Below are 22,608 nucleotides of genomic sequence, written 5' to 3'. Positions count from 1 at the left end.
GCGAAGCATAAAAGAGGATCATGTTCGAAAATAGTGAATACGGTCTTTTATTTCTCCCGACCAGTGCCGGAGAAGAGTAGCCTTTTATTTCTAGACAACCGTATCGTCCTCTTTCGCGAGATTTATCCAATGGCCTGGTGGTCAAACTCTGGAGCAGTTACCCCTAGGTTCGGTCAGTAGGACGTTCCCCAGTTGGTACCCTTTCATGAGGTTATGGATGTCACTCATAACTTAATCAAGGTATGTTTCTTGGGGTCAAGAGACCGCTCCAAGGGAACTCTTGACCATAATCATGCCCTTGGTCCCCATGTTCCGAGGCACAGGCGGTCATGAAACACTGTTGCACTTAGCGAGAGAAGTGTGGGTTTACCCAAGATGGACATGAACGTTGCACAAAACTCGATAACGCTTACGTGGGTGGGAGTGGGAGTAGTCAGATATTTCCCTCATCCATGCGTATGGAGAGGATAATTCGCCCGACCACCAGGTAAGGCGCCCCGACGAATATCTTCCGCGACGGTGAGTCCTTGGGGCGAAGGGCGAAGCTCATTTCTTTGTATATGTAGTGACTTTAGATTACTTGCAAAAAGAACACTGAATGGAAGATCATCTTGGAGGAGGCTTGTTGAGAGGATATGATGAGTAGAGGCTTCAGAGACGACTTGATTTTGAAGCATCGGCTACATGATGAATGGATAATCCGGAGGTCGAACAAAGTCTTGTGGGTGGTCCCCAGTCCACTAGGAGTGGTGGTCCCTAACCACCAAGAGGGAGTTCAGTGGTGCAGGCCGACATAGATCGAGGTGCACAACTCGGATTTATGAATTGGATGAACCGGTCTCTAGATAATCCCAACGTATGGTGAAATGATTCCTTGATGATAATCCAATTCACAACAGTGTGGCGGGATCTGGATAGCTCTCTGGCGATGGGATTTGGCGTGCAACCTTATTCTCCACAAGAGTTTCTGCCTGACGGTAATTTACTATGTTGAACCAACGGGGTACCCCAGCAGTAAGAGATCCTCCTCCACTACTCAAGTTGACCTGGGTGGGTGTGCCAAAGCGAGACGATCTAGGAGGACCCAAACTAACGCTAGAAGGTTTCCGCCCCGAGGAGCGAGGTTGATGTACGCCTCCTCTGGGTCAAAGTGGGGGACTAGCCCCAACCTTTCGCTTTTGTTAGTATGTTTGTGCTCCGTGAGAAGGTTTGTTGGTGACGAAGATCCGTTTGGGCCCCACGGCGGGCGCCAAATGTTGATGAATAATGGTCCGCTGATCTTAAGATCTGAGGTTTATCATGGAAATAGAGAGAGGGGTAGTGCTCGAAGGGTTCTCGTCGGCGATGAAGGTGAAACCGTGGTTTTACACAGGTTTAGGCCAGTGGATGGGTAATAACACTACTTCCTTCCTACCCATCTTTATAGATGATCAGAGAGGATTACATTTGTGTTTTCCTATCTACTGAGCTAGGGTGTGGAAATGAGCTCCCGTATATCTTCGTCCCCTTGGTGGGGATTGGTACCGCCCTTATATAGCTAGTCTTAGGTCGGTAGTTTGGTCCTGATCTTCCAGGGATATGGTACAATCAGGTGATCCTGCAGTTACGAGGTACAAATCTCCTGCGATCGTAGAATTCCTAAAGAAGCGCTCCTGATCTTATTCCTTACGACCAAGGGCGATGCCACCGTAGGGGCAGGTATGGGTGGCTGCCCTGGGTAGCCGCGTAATGTGTTCCCTAGGTGGCCAAGTCCAACACCGTTTCGTTTTGAAAGAGGAGGGAAACACCGGACGACGTAGAGATATGAAGCAGGAAAACCATTCATTTTAAACGTGGGCTAGCACTTACAAAAAAAAAGCCTAGAACCAGCCAAAATTAGATAGCCTAGAACTGCCGAGCAAGTAGCAGGCAATCCCAAAAAATCCCCAATCATGCGTAGCTCCGGCTCGCCGGACACCGGGCACTTGACGAATGGGAAAACAAGAAATAGTCCCCCGCTTGGCCTGCGTGGATGGCAGCAGCGGCAGTGGCACGCCATCGAGCTTGCGCAAACGGGAAGTTGCAGTTTGCAAGGGCAGCAAGCGCGACCAACAGGTATATCCAGTCAAATTCATTTTTTTCCTCATATCAACCTTAAATTTATGGTCCTGTGGCCAATTATTGAACCTGTGATGTTGTAATGTAGGGAATCTATAAGAAAATGAAACCAATTGCTGCTTAATTTGGAACTCCCCCAATTACCGAACCTTAATTGTCTAATGAAGACTCTGATGCAAACATTTTACAAGCTCCTGTTCCTGAACCTGCAGTGTGTAATGAGGGCTCTGGTGATAACATTTTGCAAACTTCTATTCAAGGATTTAGTGAAGCTGATATTCAACCTGATCCGGGGCTCCGGAACAAATTGGAGATTATTCTACTCCAGAAATTAAAGATGCAGTGATGAGGAACACTAGATGAGGAAAAAAAATTGTATGTCAGATTTGTTTGGCTACTTCTAGATGCTTCCACTCTAGTGTAGTATTCCTTTTCTTCTCTTTTCTACCCTACCTACTGATTTCTAGAGTCTTCTAGCTGTGAGTAGCTATGAGTAGAATGGTGAAACTTAAATAATGTTTTCTAGAGTATTCCAGCTATAAGTAGAAGTATGTGAAGGCTTTCCAAAGCCCTATAAATAGAGGTCCTCACCTCTACTTTGTACCCAGACTACTTACCCCACTACCTATAATAGAACTTGGTGTTCTTATCTAAGATCTTGGAGTAGATCTTGTGCTCTAGGAGTTCTGGATTGAACTCCTGCTGCCATATTGGCCTACATTCGCCTCTAGAACGATATCTAGCGCAGCACGTTGAAGCTGTTCCTTCAACAGTTGTGCTGTACACATTGTAGCAGAAGGTGGAGTTGCTCCTCCACAACCTTGTGCTGCTTCATGCAGTGAGGAGGGAATATTTGTCGAGAATCGGGAATGCTTGTTTTTTGTGCTTTTTGGTGGTTACATCACCTAGTTGCCGAGAGTCTTGAACTATTTTGAACCATTAGGTATGTTATTCTTTTAGTACATCGAGCTTTGTATTTGAGTTTTATGAGTTTTGGACTTTTGATTGAGCGGACTTTCCTTTTGCACGTTAAAATGTTCAGACGTTAAATTTGGGACACTAATAAGTTCAATTCCTGGATTTGTCACTGCTTACAAGTGCATATGCGAGCGTAGTGGGGCTCAAGGCTCGGGGCCCCTTAGCCACTCAGGCGGGTAATATGGTTCGGGTGCGCCTGTACCGCCTCTATCTGAATGGGTATCCATACTGACAACGATCTCTTTGCCGCCCGAGGTGACCAGCGACAAGGAGCGCATGCTACAAACGGTGACTTGTACGGTTGTCGTGCGCTGAGGGCTTGTCAAGAGCTCCCTTGTTGAATCCCCAAAGTTGCTAGACGAGATAAGGATTTCTCCTCCTTTCGCCTCTCACCCGTGGTCACCTCTGAATCTGGCTCGCCGTCAGACTCTCGGCAGTATCCACGAACGCCTAGAAGCGGCTGCACTAACCCACGCCCTAGCGAAGGTCGAGGAGGTGAGACTCCGGTGAGGCAGCGACCCCAATTGTACTCAGCGGATTCACCTTGCCAGCTGCGAGAGCGTGTCGGTACAAGAGTGAAACTGTGAAAGCCATCTGTCAAAAAGACAAAGTACCTTTCTTCATCGTGCATTTTTCTTTTCTTATGCCAAGATTGTGCACTTTTTTTATATTTCAGCTTTCCTTTTGTGTGCGTCTCGATTGGCCTCACCATTGGGAAGATTCCCACCGTTGGAGTTGTGTACAACCCCATCATGAATGAGGTAAATATTGTTACTCTATGTAATTTTTCCTTGTTTTATTTGAGGATCAGTGCAATATAATCTGGATAAAGGAACCCGGAAAGGTTTTGAGTCTGATTTCGTGTTTTTTCTTCAATTAGCTTTTCACAGCTGTTCGTGGAAAAGGTGCTTTTCTCAATGGTTCTCCAATTAAAAGTAAGCACATTTTTGTTGATTAGGTCCTGATTTGTTGTGATTCAACAGAAGAAGCAAGTCAAGATTACACAGTTCCTTTTTCTGATTGCTCGCGTGTGTTAATTTCAATATACACCTCTCATGTGCAGCATCGCCTCAAAATGAGTTGGTGAAGGCTCTTATGGTGACAGAGGTAGGTACAGACTGTCAAAGATTATCATTTCCATGTCATTCGCACATTCACTAGAGGGAATCATATCATACTCTGAAATAATTGATACTTTGCGGTACATAACTTTCTTTTTGATGCGTAGTGTTTGAACTCTGTTGCTGGCTTAGCTGCTAACCCCTTGAAGATTTCATCAGTCATCAGAACAGTTTAGTTGTCATAAAATACTACAAGTAGTAAATCAGGGTTAGCTGATGTTTCGAAATTAAATACATGACTACTACTAGTTTTCTTTGGATTCTCCAGGTCCAACACCGACCTTAAAGTTTGACTGGGGGCACTAGAGTAGCCTCTTGCATGAATGAGCAGCAGTAATCTAGGACTTCTTTTCTTTTCCCTCTCATAAAGTTTAACCGGGGTCTTTCAATCCAAGTGCATGAATGAGCAGCAGTAATCTAGGACTTTCTTTTTCTGAATCTTTTGATTCAGCCTAGTTGTGAAATCTTGGAGAAAGTAACAAATACTAGCAAAGTATTATGTGGGTGTCGAATTTATATATTTGGCAAAATAAATCAATTTCTGATAAGTGCAGCTGCACTTTTTAGTTATATGGAGTATAGACCCAAAAATGGGAAACAAGAAAACTTGATTCCTTTACCCAAGATAGCAAAAGGTGATTGGCCCATGCAAGGCAAATGACATGTGGTGTTCTGCGCTGATGCACATGCTGCATCCCCATGCTTGCATGTGAATATCAAAGCTCTGTACTGTCATACTAATTCCTCTTTTCGATATTTCAAAATGCTATAACATTTGAATTGAGCGTTGGAATTACAATCCGTTTTCTCTGCTGGACCTCTCGTGACGAGTTCTTCAAAACCAGATTCCATGTCAGTATGTTCTGATGAACTTTTTCCAAAGCAACTTGGGTGCTACATGAAGCAACTTTTAGTTCTATAGGAAACAACTCATGTTGTTGCCTTCCATGATGCTAGTTAGCCTAATGTCTGCACTAAATTGGCTACCATGACCCTCAAGTAGCTTAACTTTTATTCCTAAATTGCTTAGCATTGAGTGCATTATGCTAAGTTGCTTATGTAATTTTCAGTATGGTAGGCCTACTTTTATAGTACTACATGCAACCAATTAGCTATGTCAGGCAACTGAGCATCATAGGTTGTAGACAACTTATGTTTCGAGGTAGGCAACTTAGAAGCCATGGTAGGGAACTCACAGTACTCTAGGCAACTAATCAGCAATGGCAGGCAACTGAGCAGTAGACACAACTTCATAAACTGTAAGAACTTAGTTTCCGAGGTAGGCAACTTAGAAACCATGACAGACAACTTTCACAGTATTTTAGGTGATCAATGAGCAATGGTAGGTAACTTTCACATTACTCCCTCCGTTCCACTTTATAGTGCGCATACGTTTTCTAGCGTTATTCCACTATGTAGTGCGTATAAGCAACTTTGTGCTCTTCTGGACAAAACTAACCCCGCAGCCGCACAGACGCACACATCGCCTTTATCCTTTTCCTCCTGCACACAACACGCATCGCAGGCGGTTGGGACTCGGGATTGGACCAGCAGCGACGAGGGCCACGCCATCCTCTTCTCTCCTTCGCGGCGACGAGGACCACGCCATTGCCCCCCGTTCCCTTGCTCCGGCTACGAGGAGCAACGGCCGAGGACCATGGCGGCTTGATCTTGGAGCGGACATGGCGGCGGCAAGAAGCGCAAGTGCGAGCTGTCTGCACCTAAGCTTGCGCAGCTCCATGAGGCCGCGGGGTAGCCTGCCTTCCTCGTCATCTGTGCATGTGAAAGATCGTGGATGTCGCCTAGAGGGGGGTGGTGGTGGTGAATAGGCGCTTTAAAATAATTACGGTTTAGGCTTGAACAAATGCGGAATAAAACTAGCAGTTAATTTCTCAAGCACAAAACCTACAACAACTAGGCTCACCTAAGTGCACCAACAACTTATTCTAAGCAAGATAAACAACTAAGTGATAGCAAGATATATAACATGAAACACTATGGCTACCAGAAAGTAAAGTGCATAAGTAAAGGGCTCGGGTAAGAGATAACCGAGGCACGCGGAGACGACGATGTATCCCGAAGTTCACACCCTTGCGGATGCTAATCTCCGTTTGGAGCGGTGTGGAGGCACAATGCCTCCCAAGAAGCCACTAGGGCCACCGTAATCTCCTCACGCCCTCGCACAATGCAAGATCCCGTGATTCCACTAAGGGACCCTTGAGGGCGGTCACCGAACCCGTACAAATGGCAACCCTTGGGGGCGGTCACCGAACCCGTACACTTTGGCAACCCTTGGGGGCGGTCACCGGTACCCGTCAAATTGCTCGGGGCGATCTCCACAACCTAATTGGAGACCCTGACGCTTGCCCGGAGCTTTACACCACAATGATTGAGCTCCGAAGCACCACCAATCGTCTAGGGCGCCCAAGCACCCAAGAGAAACAAGCTCAAGGGTACCAAGCACCCAAGAGTAATAAGCTTCTCAACTTGTAACTTGCACCGTGGAGAACTCAAACCTATGCACCAAATGCAATGGCAAGGGCCACGGAGTGCCCAAGTCCCTCACTCTCAAATCCCACCAAAGCAACGGAAGCTATGGAAGAAAAAGAGAGGAAGAACAAGAAGGAGAACACAAGAACTCCAAGATCTAGATCCAAGGGGTTCCCCTCACATAGAGGAGAAAGTGATTGGTGGAAGTGTGGATCTAGATCTCCTCTCTCTTTTCCCCCCAAAACTAGCAAGAATCCATAGAGGGATTGAGAGATAGCAAGCTCGAAGAAGGTCAACAATGGGGGGCAAATGCGAGCTCAAGAGATAGGGACCATTGGGGAAGAAGGCCCCCTTAAATAGGCCTTCCCAAATCCAACCGTGTTGTGCACAGGTCGTGCACAAGCGGTACTACCGCTGCCTAGAGCGGTACTACAGCTTATAAACGGTACTACCGCTGCCCAAAGCGGTACTACCTCTTATAAGCGGTACTACCTCTTATAAGAGGTACTATCGCTCAAAAAACTGACCTGCGAATGAAATTGCCATAACTTTTGCGTATGAGCTCCGAATTTGACGAAATCAAGTTTGTTGGAAAGCTAAAGACAAGGGTTAACACAATCTTGATAGAGATATCAAGAAATAGCAATTGAGAAAAATATCCAAAATAAAATGGTGAGAACCCTTTCTCAAATAAGACCGGTAAAAACTCTAACACCGAAAACGCGAAAGAAGATGCATATGAAATGGGTTTTCGATGAACTAGAGCTTGTCACGAAGAAGACCAAAAGCTCCTAAACTCACAAAGTGAAAAGCCAAACAAGAACCAAGAAAGATGATGATGCCAAGAATGCAATGATTTGAGCTCTCACCGAACGATACGATCAAGCTACTCACTCGAGAGCCCCCCTTGATACGGCTATTGATCCTATAATCCGGTCTCCCAAATAACACCATGAGACCGGTAAAATAGAAAACCTATCAAGGACAAACCTTTGCCTTTCACAGTCCACTTGAGCTAGATGATGACGATCTTGACTCCCTCAAGTTGGACCACCTTTCTTGATTGCATTGGCTCGACGAAGACTAGTAGATTGCTCCCCCATACTCCACTATGGGTGAGCTACTCTTCGGCGCATCTTCACAAGTCCATTGTCACCACAATGGACGGCAAGCTTCAAGGATGATCTCTTCATGATGCTCCACTTGAACTTGCACACTGCAATCTTGATGCCGATCTTGACTCCCTCAAGTTGGATCACCTTTCTTGATTGCATTGGCTCGACGAAGATTAGTAGATTGCTCCCCATACTCCACTATGGGTGAGCTACTCTTCGGCGCATCTTCACAAGTCCATTGTCGCCACAATGGACGGCAAGCTTCAAGGATGATCTCTTCGTGATGCTTCACTTGAGCTTGCACACCACAATCTTGATGACGATCACCACTTGATGTCATCCTCCATGGGTTGTATGAGATCTTCCTCTTGATGCAAACCCATGGAAACATACCTAACCCCACATAGAACTCACACGTAGACCATGGGTTAGTACACAAAGCGTAAAGGACAATGCTTACCATACCATGCCATCACTTGATCCCTCTCGGTACAACTTGTACGCTTTGTGTGTTGATCAACTTGAATCACTCTCTGTGCTTAGTCTTGATCAACCTTGAATATTTCCAACTCTCTTCATTAGGATGATATTTTGAAGGTAAACATCAATGTTCACTCAATCTTTTTCTTCAAGACATGCTTGCAATAAGCTCAACTCTCACATGACCAATCTTTGGATAATTCCTTGAAAGGCACTTTGGCCATCTCATAAACTCCTTGAAACCAGCACATGGTCTTCAAGAAAAGCCTATGGACAAATCCTTCAAATATAACTCAAGGCAACCATTAGTCCATAGAGATTGTCATCAATTACCAAAACCAAACATGGGGGCACCACATGTTCTTTCAACATGCCTCTCCGCCCGGCCGGATCCAGGAGATTGTGGTGGCGAGGCAGTCAGGGGCGTGGGCACTAGACCTGCATCACCGTCAGCCTGTGTCCGCTACCGACGTCTTCGGCATCTCTGCATCCGCTACCGGTGTCATCGTGTTCGCTGCCGCCTTCTCTGCGTCCTCCACTGGCGGTCGGTGTCCACCGCGTCCGACTTTCCCGTGTCCACCGCGGGCAGCCAGCATCACCGTGTCCGCGACGGTGCCCGGCGTCCCCACTCTGCTTCTCAGTGTCCATGGTCTGCATCACCGCGCACACTGTCGACGGCCAGCAGCATCGCGTCTTCGGCCGGCTTCTTCCCTTCCGCCGCCGGCGACTGGCGTCACCGTGCCCGCGGCCAGCTTCTTCCCTTCCGCCGCCGGTGTCCAGCGTCACTGCGCCCGCGGCTGGCTTCTCCGTGTACACGGCCGGTGGTCGGCGTCACCGTGTCCCTGGCCTGCATGCCCACGCCGGTGTTTGCTAGCTAGTTGAATGTCTGCGAGGGCATGGGACAGACGAAGCAGGGTTATTCTTGTCCAAAGATAGCCTCTAGCGCATGCATTGGTATTAGAGCTTGAATCTATGCGCACTAGATTTCGGAAAGGAGGGAGTATTAGGTGACTAATAAGCGACGGTAGGTGACTTTCATAGTATTACCGAAAAAGGCTTTCGCCCCACTATATATAAAGTAAACCACCAGAGCCACAAGTTCCAACATACAAGCACACACCACACACGCACACAAGTAGTGCACAGGCAAAGCACGACAAGATCCAGGTTCTGCTGAGGGCACAACTGAACAAGCCCTAAAGAGAGAAAAGAAGGGGACGCAAAGGGCCAGAGCCTAGCCATAGGCACTGCCACAACGAGTCTGCAATGGAGCCAAGAAGGGGACTAATCCGGCTTCGAATGTAGTGGGGAAGCGACGGAGCCAAGCGGAAGGCCAATGCACGAAGATCTGCAATGAAGATGTCGATGGCTTCCCGATTCTGTGGGCGGCTAAGCGGCCGCAAAAGCTGCAAGTAACCACACATTTGAAGATCGCGTAAGTAGATCATCGAAGAGGCGCACACTGAATCACAAGCTTATTGCGAACTGTCCATAGCGTCCACATGAGAACCCCAGTACCCAAGCACCTAATGTGACGCGACCGCATCGTGGAAGCCTGGAGTTCCACGAAAAGGTCAGAGAAGTTGGTATTGCACCAATGGCCACCAACCACCTCGCGGAAGCAGCTCCAAAGGAATTGCGCGGACATGCAGGTGAAGAAGATGTGATAGTGAACATGGACTTCTAACTCCAGCCACACTGCTATCCTATCCTATCCTTACAGGCTCAATAAATGCCTGCCATCTTATCCTGCCAAGTGCAGGTTATCCTTGACCCTTGTGGTTGCTTGGAGAAGAGTTTCCTTGGAGACTGGGTGGAAAACAACATTCTACCCCTCAACCCTGTCGTCGGGATTGGATGTTGACGATCCCGATCTTGTCGCGCAGCTCCCGGAACCGGACGCGACCAAGTGGCTTCGTCAGGATGTCTGCCTTCTGCTCACCAGTCTTGATGACCTCCACGACCACCGTGCCCTTTTGGACGCAATCTTATATGAAGTGGTATCGGAGATCAATTTGCTTGCTGTGGTCATGCAACACTGGATTCTTGCAGAGGGAAATTGCCGACTTATTGTCAACGAAGATGAGTGCAGGGCTGGAGTCTTGGTTCAACATCTCGCCGAGAAGACGAGCCAACCAGATTCCCTGACATGCCGCTGTTGTTGCCGCGATGTACTCCGCCTCGCACGAAGAAGTCACGACAACCTTCTGCCTCATCGATTGCCAGCTAACGGGACTGCTTCCGAGGAAGAACAGTATGCCAGAGGTGCTCTTCCTGGAGACAATGTTGCCAACGTGATTGGAGTCCCTGTAGCCGACCAGTTTCTTGCCGCCACCACGACGATACACGCATTCATGCGTGATCGTGCCTGAGATGTACCGGAGCGGGTGTTTGACGACAGCGAGATGATCGCTTGTCGGGGCTTCCATGAACCTACTCACGAACCCGACAGTGAATGAGATGTTCGGTCGGGTATGCACGAGATACCTAAGGCTTCCGAGATGCTGCAGTACAACGTTGCGTCCACCGGCTTCTCGACGCTCTCCTTGCTGAGCTTGAGCCATGCCTCCATCGGGGCTTGCACGGTGTGGCATTTAGACATGCCAGCCCGCTCCATAATCTTGGCGGCGTAGGCCGTTTGCGTGATTGTCGCGCGACCACGCTCTTGGTTTACCCCTAATCCGAGGTCACTCATGCTGAAGAGACGTTGCATCTCTCCCTTGAAGCGTTTAACCTCGCCGGGCTCTGCCCCGGCGGTGACCAGGTCGTCGACGTAGGTGCCGACAGTGAGCAACATGTTTGCGGTGCCACGTAAGTACACGCTGTGCTCAGAAGCGTTGCGGGAGAACCCAAGTGATGCGAGGCTCGCATCCAGCTTGGCGTTCCATGCTCTCGGGGCTTGCCGGAGACCTACATGGCCTTGTATAGCTTGTATTGCTCGCGTCCTTCAGCGATGAAGCTAGGTTGCTGGGAGACGTAGACTTCCTCGTTGAGGTCGCCGTTGAGGAACACCGACTTGACCTTCATGTGGTGAACTTCCCAGGGCAAGGATAAGTTGAACGGACTCGAGCCTTGCTACTGGAGCAAAGACTTGCTGGAAGTCCACCCCTATGCGTTGCGCATACCCTTTTGCAATGAGCCTGGCCTCTTGCTTGACAATGGCGCCATGCTCGTTCTTCTTTACCTTGAACACCCACTTGAGCCCAATAGCTCGATGCCCTGTGGGCAACGTGGTGAGTGTCCAAGTAGCGTTGTCGTCGATCGACGATAGCTCATCTAGCATCGTGCGATGCCAGCAATCCTCACGCCCTGCTTCAGCAAACGTGGTCGGCTCCTCGCCGGCCATCAGATGCAACACCTCGTCGTCATCATTGCCGTCGAGATTCACCGCCAATTGTGGTGGCTTGGCGAGGTCATCGACATGTTGCTACCAGTGTGGGACGCCGACACTATCGTCGGCGTCGAACAAGTCCGATCACACTGTTGTTGGAGTTGCAAACTGATTCAGCACAACCTCGCTTGAGGTGTTTGGGGTTGCCGACCGCGAGGTTGTTGTGCTCGCTGTGTTTGGAGCCACTCGGCTTGGGGCCGCAGTGCTTGGGGTTGCTGTACGTCTGTACCCAGGGTCGTTGAGCTCGGGCTTGCTCTGCTCAGGGTCTTCATTGTGCTCGGGGTTGCTGCCCGAGCACCATCACTTGTGCACACCGTGTACTCCACGGTGAAGGAGCTGCTTGCTGGCGCCTCCCAGTTCCAACATGCCTCCTCGTTGAAGATGACGTCGCGGGAGACGTGTACACGCTTCGTGACGGGGCTGTACATCTTGTACGCCTTGATCCCGTCTCGTAGCCCATGAACACCATCGGGGTGCTCCTGTCGTCGAGCTTCTTTAGCTGTGGGCGCGTCGTCTTGACGTGCCCAACACAGCCAAAGGTTTGAAGGAAGCACACATCAGGCTTCCTCCTGTACCACACCTCGTAAGGCATCTTGCCGTCGACGCTCCTTGTGAAGGAGCGTTGAGGATGAAGACAGCCGTGAGCACGGGCTCCCTCCAATACGTGCTCAACACCTGCTTTATTTTGAGCATGCAGCGTGCCATCCTGAGCATCGTCTGGTTCCTCCGCTCGACGACGCTGTTCTGCTGCGGCAAGTAGGGGGCGTGAGATGATGTTGCACCCCTTTGTCGTCGCAATGCTTGTAGAACGTGGCCGACGTGAACTCGCCACCACAGTGCGTGCGCAGCACGCGCAACTTGTGGCCGCACTCAACCTCTGCTGCCGCTTGCTGCTTGGCGATGCCTCGCTCCGCCTCGTTCTTGGAGGCGAGGAGTATCGCCCACATGAACCTGCTATAGTCGTCAACGAGCAGGAGGATGTAGCGACGCCCGCCAAATGCCGGGTTAATCGGGCCGCAGAGGTCCCTGTGGACCAACTCCAGGGGCTTCTTCGCCCGGTACCTTGCTCTCTCAGGGAAGGGCAGACGCTGCTGCTTCCCGGCAAGACATGCATCACACAGCTCGTTGGTGTGCATGATGTGCGATAGCCCACGCACGAGTCCACCACGAGCCACCTTTTATAGCCCGTCGAAGTGTCGGTGTCCGAGCCGAGCATGCCAACGCCAAGCGTTGGAAACATGGCCCACGACCAGGCACATAGGTTGTACGGGACAAAAGAAGAACTTGTGCAGGCGATTTGATCCTCGGGTTACCTCGATGAGCAATCGCCGGTCCTCGTCTCGCATGGAGAGCACTCCGCGATGGATGTTGATGTCGTACCAGCTCTCGTCGAGCTGGCTGATGCTCAGGACGCTGCTCTTGAGCACTGGGATGAAGAAGATGATCGTGAACGCCCTGTGGTCAGCCCCGTTGTTGGCGAAGACGACGGTCCCACGCCCGTGGATGTCCACCACAGAGCCATTCGCGAACCTCACCTTTTCGGTGATCGAGCGGTCCAGCTCCGCGAACGCGTCGACCGAACCAGTCATGGTGGGTGTGGTCACAGCTTTCTCCTCATTGAGGAAGATGTAGCCGCACGCATACACCGTTGTCGGGGAGCCATCTCCCACCAACCCGATGGACCTGAACACTTGGTTGTCGGGGTATGGCCGACCTGAGTCGCCGTGCGCTCCTGCACGGACTCGATGGTTGCCAACATCATGGTCGGGGAGTGGCCCACCAGATGCGCCGTACCCTCTTGCATGGACTTGGTGGGACCCGACGTTCGCGGTTGCCGGGGCGTGGCTTCCCCACTTTTGTGCCTTCATCGCCTCCTAGTCGATAGGCCCCGAGAACAATATTGTCTGGGCAATTCCTACCACTGTAGAGATGGATTTTGCTGACAAGCTCTGTGCCGCCTGCATGGACTCGACGGCTGCCGGGATCGTGGTCGCGCGAGTCGTTGTGCCCTTCTGCACGGTTTGTGATGTAGGGTAGAACCCTAGATGCCCGATCTTTCACGTTGGAGGGAATCCTACCAAGAACACGAAGAATACGAGTGGGGAAACGAGGGAAACACGAGATAAATCACTCAACCAACAAGATATAGTCACACATATGCTAGATCCTCGAGACAAAGAGTGATACACGATTCAAAGTCAACAAGGGACGATACAAAGGGTCTTCTCCGTGAGGAGGTCTTGAAGGTTCTTCCCGTGATGGGGTCTTGAATCTGCTTGGGGGATCTTCTCCGAAGAGGTCATGAGCTCCGAGAAGTAACCAAGTGGATGAGCGAAGCTCTATCTCAAATATGAGCTATCACAATGCTAACCCTAGCTAGGAGGAGGGAGAGGTCTATTTATAGTCGTAGTACAAAAGGGGGCCGAAGTGAAGGGGTACATGGGCTTTAGCCTGAAACTGGACACAACCAGGGGCCGGATGTCCGGTGGTTTCGGGGGGACCGGTCGTCCGCTAGCGCCGGACGTCCGCTGAAAGTGTTCTGTGACCGGGACACCGGACGTCCGGAAGTCTCGGACTTCCGTTAATATTGCCGGACGTCCTGTGCAGGTCGGACGTCCGCTCGCTGGGAGGTCTATAGCTGGCGTAGGCTGGTCTTCAGGCGCTGGTCGTCCGCCGAGGGCCGGATGTCCGCTCGCTGTGAGAGGCCGGTCGTCCGGTGTCGTCCGAACGTCCGCTTGCTGGAGCTTCTTCGGTGGTTCCTCTTCTTGTTCCTCACGCTTGGTGTTCTCGCCGTCTTGTCCAATACTCCTAGCTGTTCTATGGTCTTCCTCTTGGTTCATGATCGCATAGCACACACGTCTGAGGTAGTAGCCATGTCTCACACACGTTTGAGGTAGTAGCCATGTCTCACATGTGGAAAGAGAAGGTTCGGAGGGGAGCGAGTTCACCTTGTGTCCAATGGCGTATAGTCGAGGTCTCATCTTATGTATCCTTCGGTCATGGGGAGTGGTCGAAGTGAACATGCGGATGATCGTAGGATGCTCTGCATCATCTCCCCCCACGTGGGAAAGATCCGACCTCGAATCATGATCCTCATCATCATGGAAACGGTTGTTGTGGACGGACTTTTAGTTGGACGGAGTTGAAAGCATTGCGCAACCCAAGTACTCCAAGGTGTCTCTAGAGTGATAGACATGCAAAAAGAGCAAACACTATCGACACTCGGAAATACAATGGTTAGCGCACACAAAGTGTCCATCAAATAAGTATGAGTCTGTTTGGCAAGATTATTTGTGACAAAGCGCATGAAGCTTATCAAGATGATCTAGAATGATATGCAAAGCATACATGGGAGCAAATGCAATCATTGTGCACACAAATGTGTTGTGAATATGATCAATGCAACCACGGTGCAAAATGATGTCATAGATGGGAGCATGAATATGACAGTAGATGCTCAATATGTGTATGTTATCATGCAATTGATGGTGGACAATATGATCATGATGTATGAATATGCCATTAAGAAAGATCACAACAAATTTGCTAAGGAAATGCACAAGCTCATATATCATGGATGACATGGAAATAGATGCAATAAGACAAGCATTATGTGAGTCAATCCATGTATGGGGTGCAAACTTGTGGTGAGTATGATATGTCCATCGAGCATGACATGTGTGAGCACAATCAACAAATATGGAGGTGGTACAAAAAGTCAAAAGAGTGTTGATGTACCAAAGCTCGATGTCGTGGCATGAGTGGAGTTCCGAAGGTGCATCCAATAAGTGCGAGCGCTCCTCAATGTGAAGGTCCATAGAGCCAATCTCCAATGTCGCTCCTCCGTTCGCGAGATGTATCATGTATGCAACCAGAAGGAAACAACAATGAAAGAATGACCCGTCCAATATGCATATGTGAGGGTGGCTCAAAGGGAAGGAGGTCACCTTTAGGAGTTTCTCAAGGATGATGGAGTTGCGCATCTTGTATGCCTTCACATAACTAATATGTCTCGTGATGGTACCGCCTTGTGAATCCTTCAAAATGAAAGAACATGACAAACACTCGAAAAAACAAATGAGGTTAGCGGAAGTGCAAAACCTATCATTCGTGTGGTAAGATACCCAAGAAGTGTATGTATCATGCTCATCATAAGAAAGGATAAGGGAGCATTTCATAGTATGGAGGCATATGATGCGAGGACAACCAAATACAATAGGCTCAATCAAACAAACATGCATCACAAGTAATATGTCCAAGTCTTCACGATCAATAAGCATAGCATGTTGGCACTCAATACAAGGTGATATGAGATATGCAACTAATGGAGACAAGAGACAATGATCATGACAAATCAAGTGAGAGGCATGAACATATATGTCATCAACCCAAGAAAGCGAGTAAGAATGGAACATGGGTGATGCATCAAAGCAAGCAATCATAGTGATCAAGTCAAGCAAGCTAGTAGTGCGAAGATGCAACATACTAGGAGGAATCATGGCAAGCATGTCATTGATGCAAATAGTGTGCATGAATAATTCACATGACATAGCACAAGCATGAAAGCAAGATATGAGCAGAATATCATCAATGTATTGGCGAGAGGTCATATGTAAATAGCAATGGGACCTCATGTCTCTCCCAACACAACAAGCATCAATAGCATGGGGCACAAAGAAATCATGGCTATAGCTATAAGTATCTCCACCAAGCATGCAAATAAACATAGGAGTAGCATAATGGTGAATCATGGGTAGATACAAGCAAGGGTCACAATTGCATGGCAAAATCATGTAATGAGGCATAACATGCAAAGTGAACACGATAGTATGAGCATAAGTGAACAAGTGGTATATAGCCCATAGCCGTGTGAGAGCCAAGAAGAAGAGATGCGCGTAGTCCTTGCGCGAAGGGAGCGGTGGTAAGGATAGTCCACGTGATCCCAAGTCATCGTTGCTCTCAAAAGCTCGTTTCGTCAACTCATGGGATTGTGAGGTTGACGAGTGTTCATAAGTACCTACACAAAACAAAGGCAAAGGAAAAATTGTGTGTGCGTGGTATATGTACACATCATCCATCATGATTCGCACGTGCTTGTGTCGGTTAGCACAAAATATCCAATGCTCAAATAAATGCGATGCGTGATATAGAAACATGTCATCCATCATGAGAGGTTTGTTGTTATGCATGGCATAATGGAGACTCAAATTGTGTAATGCATCACGAGAAATATGTAGAGCATTGTTATTCATGGAATGCATATGGTGCACACAATCATGGGAATCATGTATAGTATGGAATGCATCAAAATCTCTTAATATGTATGAGGAAACTATGGGGGTTTCCTCATGAGCATTAGTAGAAGCATCACATGGAGAATATTGGCAATATCCAAAACAATGCATATTTGGTTCAATTTGATCATGGCATGGGATATTAGATGAATTGCGCAAATCATGAAGGAAGCATGGCAATATCATCATATGAAAAACAAAAGCCAATGATCATCATCTCGTCATCTATGCCATAAGTGCAAATACGATTTATTTTAATGGGGCATGCATAGTTACTATGTTGAGATTGTAATGATGCAATATGGAAGATCTCACTCATAGCATATGACAAGTTCAATGGATTGTCAAACATGATGTGACCAAAAGAATTTTCACATGATATCCTATGGAGCATAGCATCACAACTAGGCAGTGCAACTTGCTTATCATCATATTCATCATAAATGGGTGGCATATCGAAACAAGACATAGCATGTGATGAATCCATAGGGTGATCAACATCAAGGGAGCAATCGATGTCAAGAGAGTCCACTAGTGGGACAAGAGAAGTACCATCACCTATGTTGCCTTTGGAACGTCGCTCATGTGTTGTAGGTGAGGTGTCGAAAATTCACTCGTTGTCATCTTCATCTTGATGGAACCATGTGGGGGGGTGCATCATCGTCCACCATGGCCATCGTCGTCTCCTTTGGAGGTATGGAGTCGTCGAAGATAGGCATGTCGTCATGTAGGAGACCTAGCACCAAAGAAGAAAACACACTAGGAGTAGAGGTTAAGTCATTAGAAATCGTAGTGGCCTCACATGCCGTGTCAACTACCTCACTCGCTAAGTGTTGTGGCTCACTCCCTCCCTCAAGGATGCTCTCACTCATATGGTTGGTGGAGTCACTCAAATGGCGCTCAACCTCACATAGGATGTGTGGCATGCTCTCATGTGTGAGGCTAGTGGTGGTCACACTCATCCTTTCATAGGAAATGCTCTCAATGTCATATATGATGGAGTCACTCATCTCACTCATGGGGTGGTGGCTCTCCTCACATGACAAATGGGGCATCTCGACATATGTGGGTGTCGGAGAGATGTAGGTGCAAATGTCTCCATGCTCAACTCCTATCGCCGTAGTCGAAGGGGATGGCCCTTGCTCGACCTTGTCACCGTCTTGGTGACTTGGTGTGGGAGGCCCATATGATGTGGCACCTCGTAGCTCGTCTCCATGACCGAAGGGAATTTCCCATGCTCGGTCATCTTCCTTGGGGGGCTTCCGAAGATGGAAGGGTCACCCTCGTATGTATATTGTCGCCTTGGACTTGATGAAGTCGTTGTAGGCGTACTCGTGGGAAGTAGGCGAAGATGCCGTATGTCCAAAGGCGAAGATGCCTTGATAGCACTTGGCGAAGATGCCGAAGTGGTGGTGGTAGCCGTAGCTCCGTCTTGGTGGTGCTCGTCTCGCGGTCTTCTCTTTTGCTGATGAAGCTTGGACTTGGCGTGAAGTAGTGCTTGTTGGGACTTGTACGTTTGCGCTTGTGGAGCATCTTCATGATGATGGTGTCGTTGTCGCGCTTGAGCTCGATGGCGTTCGTCATCGTTGTGCACATGATGCTTGGAGGTGACTTGCCCTTCATGACGATGTGGATCACGAACGTGATGGTGGTCTCCATGTAGATGTGGACATGGACGAATTGCGCTTGCATCGCTTGGGCGCTCCGAAGATGATCGACTTGGTCGCTGCCGCCTTGAAGATGACGAAGGTGAAGTAGACTTGATTAAGGCCCGAATCTCCTCCATCCTTGCATCTTGCTCCTCCTTTTGTGCGGAAATCTTGTTGTCGATGTAGTCCCTTTTCCTTGCTTCGGAGTGATGAATGTTGATGTAGAGGTTCTCGATGCGCTCTCGCAAGGTAGAATGTGCGCCTTGCATTCGTTGTTGTAGATCAAAGAGTGACGATTTGGTGATGTAGTTGTTCACGTCGTCGTTGTTGTCGAAGACCGGAGATGAAATGCCTTGCCTATCCATCACAAGACTCGAGCAAATATGAGTGGAAGAAAGGAGAGAACTATACCAAATGTACCTTGGCCGATGTTGAAAATGGATCAATGATCACTCAATGATGTAACAAGGAAATAGCACAATTGGTACCGATCTCGTCGATTTCTCACACCTACACAAGGCTTTGGGTGGAGCTCGATGAGGATAGTGGCACAAAAAAATTTGATGCAAAATGTTAGCAAGAGTCAATAATGTTGAAAGAGATTCATAAATTCGCAAGCGAAACAAGTAGACCAATAGCAATGAAAGGCACACGGGAACACACACACGGATAGATAAATGGGGTCGTGCAACCAACGAATGAGCACAAAATGTGGAATCCACGGAAAACGCTCGTGTTGCACAACTCAAGAGAGACGCTAGCACGATTGCTCAATAGGCGGATAGGACACTTGTGCACAACCTATAAGATGCAAAATGGATAAACTTTCTATACCAAGTATGCTATGTATGTATGTTTCGGTGCTTTAGCACAAGATGATCCAAGATGATCGGATATGACAATCTTATATGCAATGTGGTATGATGCTATGGCACTTGCTTACAAGCTTCTTTGCTCTTTCTCTTTTGCTTAAAAGCTTTATTCTTTTTTTTTTGTATGGCCACTTTGCACAATGCACAAACCAAGATAGCAATAGTGTATATGCGGGAGCAATCTTGTGACACAAGAGATGATATGATACCAAAATGATACCAATATGATATGGTATATATGCAATAGAAGGTGTAGACCAATGATCAGTAATGTACACAAGTAACGTTGCCGGCAATACTCGAATGGCTAGTCTCGATAGGCAAGTGATGCAAAATGGGCTAGGGGTTAACAATGTAATGGCAAGGAGAATGTACAATGGTGTCGTCGAGGTTACCGTCCGTGGCGATGATGAGAGGAGGTGTTGTCGATGTCGACCCGTTCCTAGTTAGCCGAAACACCATAGGAAACGAAAAAACCGCAAACTCAAAATCTCAAGGACAAAAGTCAAATGTTGGTAGCGGAAAGCGGTGGTAGTTTGCACTTGGCAATGCGGAAGTGGAATGATGGGCTATACACGTGTTGAAGTTGAAGTTGTCGTCCCTAAGTTGCCGAAACACCTTAGGAGACACAAGACACAACTCAAACAAGCTCAAACAAAATTGGGTTAAGTTGGGTTGTCAGAAGTGTATGGTGGGCAAGGTTATGCAGAAGTGGAGGTGGTGGTTGATGAAGAAGTAACTGTCCCTAAGTAGCCGAAACACCTTAGGAGACTCGAATCACTACTCAAGTAACCACTAATGCTATGGCAAGCAAAATGGGTTAGATTGCGGAAGTCGGTGGTGGTGTAGCGGATGGTGTGGTGGAAGCCCTAGGCAAAGATGCCAAAACTCCAAAATTTTGATGGAGTCAAATGATGTTGGAAGTATTTTTGTGTGATGGGGGATGTCAATAGCTTCAAAACGAGCTAAAGAACGTCAAAATTGGAGTTCGGATGAATTAGTTATGGACAAAACAAAAATCAGCCGAAGTTGATATCTACAGGTTGCGGACGTCCGGAAATGGATGGATGTTCGGTGGCCGGACGTCCGGTGAGCTCGGAAATCCGTAAATTCTGTTCTGGAATGGGATGCCGGACGTCCGGTAATGTCCGGATGTCCGGTGCTTCGAGAGGCTCCGGACGTCCGTAAATGTCCGGACTTCCGGTGAGTCTGGGGTAACTCGGGATATAGATCGGGGACGCGATTTTGGGCGAAAAAAGTGGATTTCGGGGTCAAAATTTGCAGGATTTGACGGATGGAAAGAGGGGAAACTTGGGGAGATGCTAGATCCACTTGAAACCAAGCAAATCCATGGGTCAAAATCAACAAAACATCATCAAACCAACAAATCACGAAAAAATTTGGGGCTATTTTTGGTAGGGATTTTCGAAACTGAGGAAGAACACAACAAAATCAAGCTAGAAAACAAGGGGTAGGGGCTCCAAATTCGTGATCAACGTGGCAAAGTTGTCGACGAGCTCGCCCTCCTTGAAGGCGATGTTCTTGAAGTCCGCCCGTAGCTTCTCTGCGTTTGGCTCGCGCAAGCGGTTGCTACCGAGGCGCTAGGTCCGGATGGCTTCCCACGCCTCCTTGGCGCTTGCCTTCACTGCGAGCATGCCGTGCATCTCCGGCTGCATGGTGCGCATGAGCGCTGCCGCGACTTTCATGTCCTCCTTTCTCTCGACCATGCCGTCCTCCATGGGAACCTAGAGGCTCGCCTCATGGAGGTTGCACTCCATGATCAACGCCCATTCGTTGTAGTTTGAGCGCGTAAGCATTGGAAAGGTGATGGGCACAGTACCGCTGCCTGCGGTCTCGCGCACGATCTTCCTAACCACAACCTCACTGCTATGGCCGCGCCTAGACCGGCTGCGCCCTTACCGCTCCTCCGGACGCGGCGACTGAGAGCCGTCCTGTGATGGCTGCGACCTGGAACCACCCAAGGTGGTGCGCTGCTGCTCTCGTTCTACACCGGCCATGGCTATTGGAACAAGGTTTTAATGCCAATTGTTAGCCCAAACTATTGTGGTAGGGGTGCATTATGGGTGGTAGGGGCTCTACCTTATATGTGGTAGGAGTCCTGATTTAGAGTGCTAACTGTATTTTCCTAGTGGTAGGGGTCCTGCAATATGAGTGGTAGGGTGCTATACAATGAGTGGTAGGGGTGCCCAAACTAGTAGTATTCACTCACACACACACGTACGCTTGCACAAGTAGTACTTGTTAGGAAGTATTAGTATTGGTCTAGGAACCCTTATTAGTCTATGTTTATGTTTCTTGCCCCTGGGCCTTCAATAGCGATAAGTTGTTTTTCTAACATGGTATCAGAGCAAAGAAGTCTTGAGTTAAAGACCCGGCTGGCGCAATTAAATTGCAACCCACTTTCGGTCCACGTTTAGGTCTGAGGGAGCCACACGTGAGGGATGTGTTGACGTATAAATGTATTGCCTAGTCTCTTTCATCAGATCGGTCTTTTGGTTGCATTGGCTAGAGCATGCAACGCTCAGTCTAGTTTTTGGTGTGTTTTGGTGATGCGTCCTACAACCCTCCTAGTTTGTTCCTTCTAAAAAAAGTCCAATGTCTTCTGCATACATGATGGCTTTTGCATCTTTGTCTCGTGTGAGCTTCCTAACTTCTTGCTCTATATTTTCCACTACGTCTACCAAATCCATTGATATTTTGTGTTTTTCATGTCATGCGCGTCTGCCAAACTTTTGCCCGGTGGCCTTTTTCTGGTCGTTGTCCTCTCTGTAGGATTTCTATGGCCTCTCTTTGCATTGTTGATCTAAGCCCATTCTCTTGGAGCTTTCGCCGTCGGTTTTCATGGGCCATGATTCTTTAAGCAATGCTTCATTCTCTTGATGTGTCATCTTCTTTTGACAACCCATCTTCTCTTGTATGTTCTATTGATGCGGTGTCTTCCTCTGATGTGCCATCTCTTCGTTATCCCCTTTGGCGACTCGACAGGTTTTGAAGACTCTTCATGCTATGACGACACTCTCAAGACGCGGATTTGGATTATCATTTTTTTTCTAGTATTACACTTCTTCAAATGCAATGCTATTGCATACTGCATTTGATG

At 48.3% G+C, this 22,608-nt stretch overlaps 1 protein-coding gene across 1 annotated transcript in view; it reads left to right on the top strand.

The window, feature by feature from the left end:
- Positions 1-22,608, top strand: part of LOC100415843 (inositol monophosphatase 3) — a 45,979-nt gene that overhangs the window by 10,761 nt on the left and 12,610 nt on the right. Inside the window, exons 4-6 of the mRNA XM_044513765.1 lie at positions 3,752-3,836; positions 3,956-4,010; positions 4,139-4,182. Coding sequence (XP_044369700.1) covers positions 3,752-3,836; positions 3,956-4,010; positions 4,139-4,182 — 184 coding nt within the window. The remainder of the gene's footprint in view (positions 1-3,751; positions 3,837-3,955; positions 4,011-4,138; positions 4,183-22,608) is intronic.

The sequence above is a fragment of the Triticum aestivum genome, chromosome 4B, assembly GCF_018294505.1.
Source record: "Triticum aestivum cultivar Chinese Spring chromosome 4B, IWGSC CS RefSeq v2.1, whole genome shotgun sequence".
Taxonomy (NCBI): domain Eukaryota; kingdom Viridiplantae; phylum Streptophyta; class Magnoliopsida; order Poales; family Poaceae; genus Triticum; species Triticum aestivum.
The sequence above is the reverse complement of the archived record's forward strand: the minus strand, read 5'-3'. Positions and strand labels throughout refer to the sequence as shown.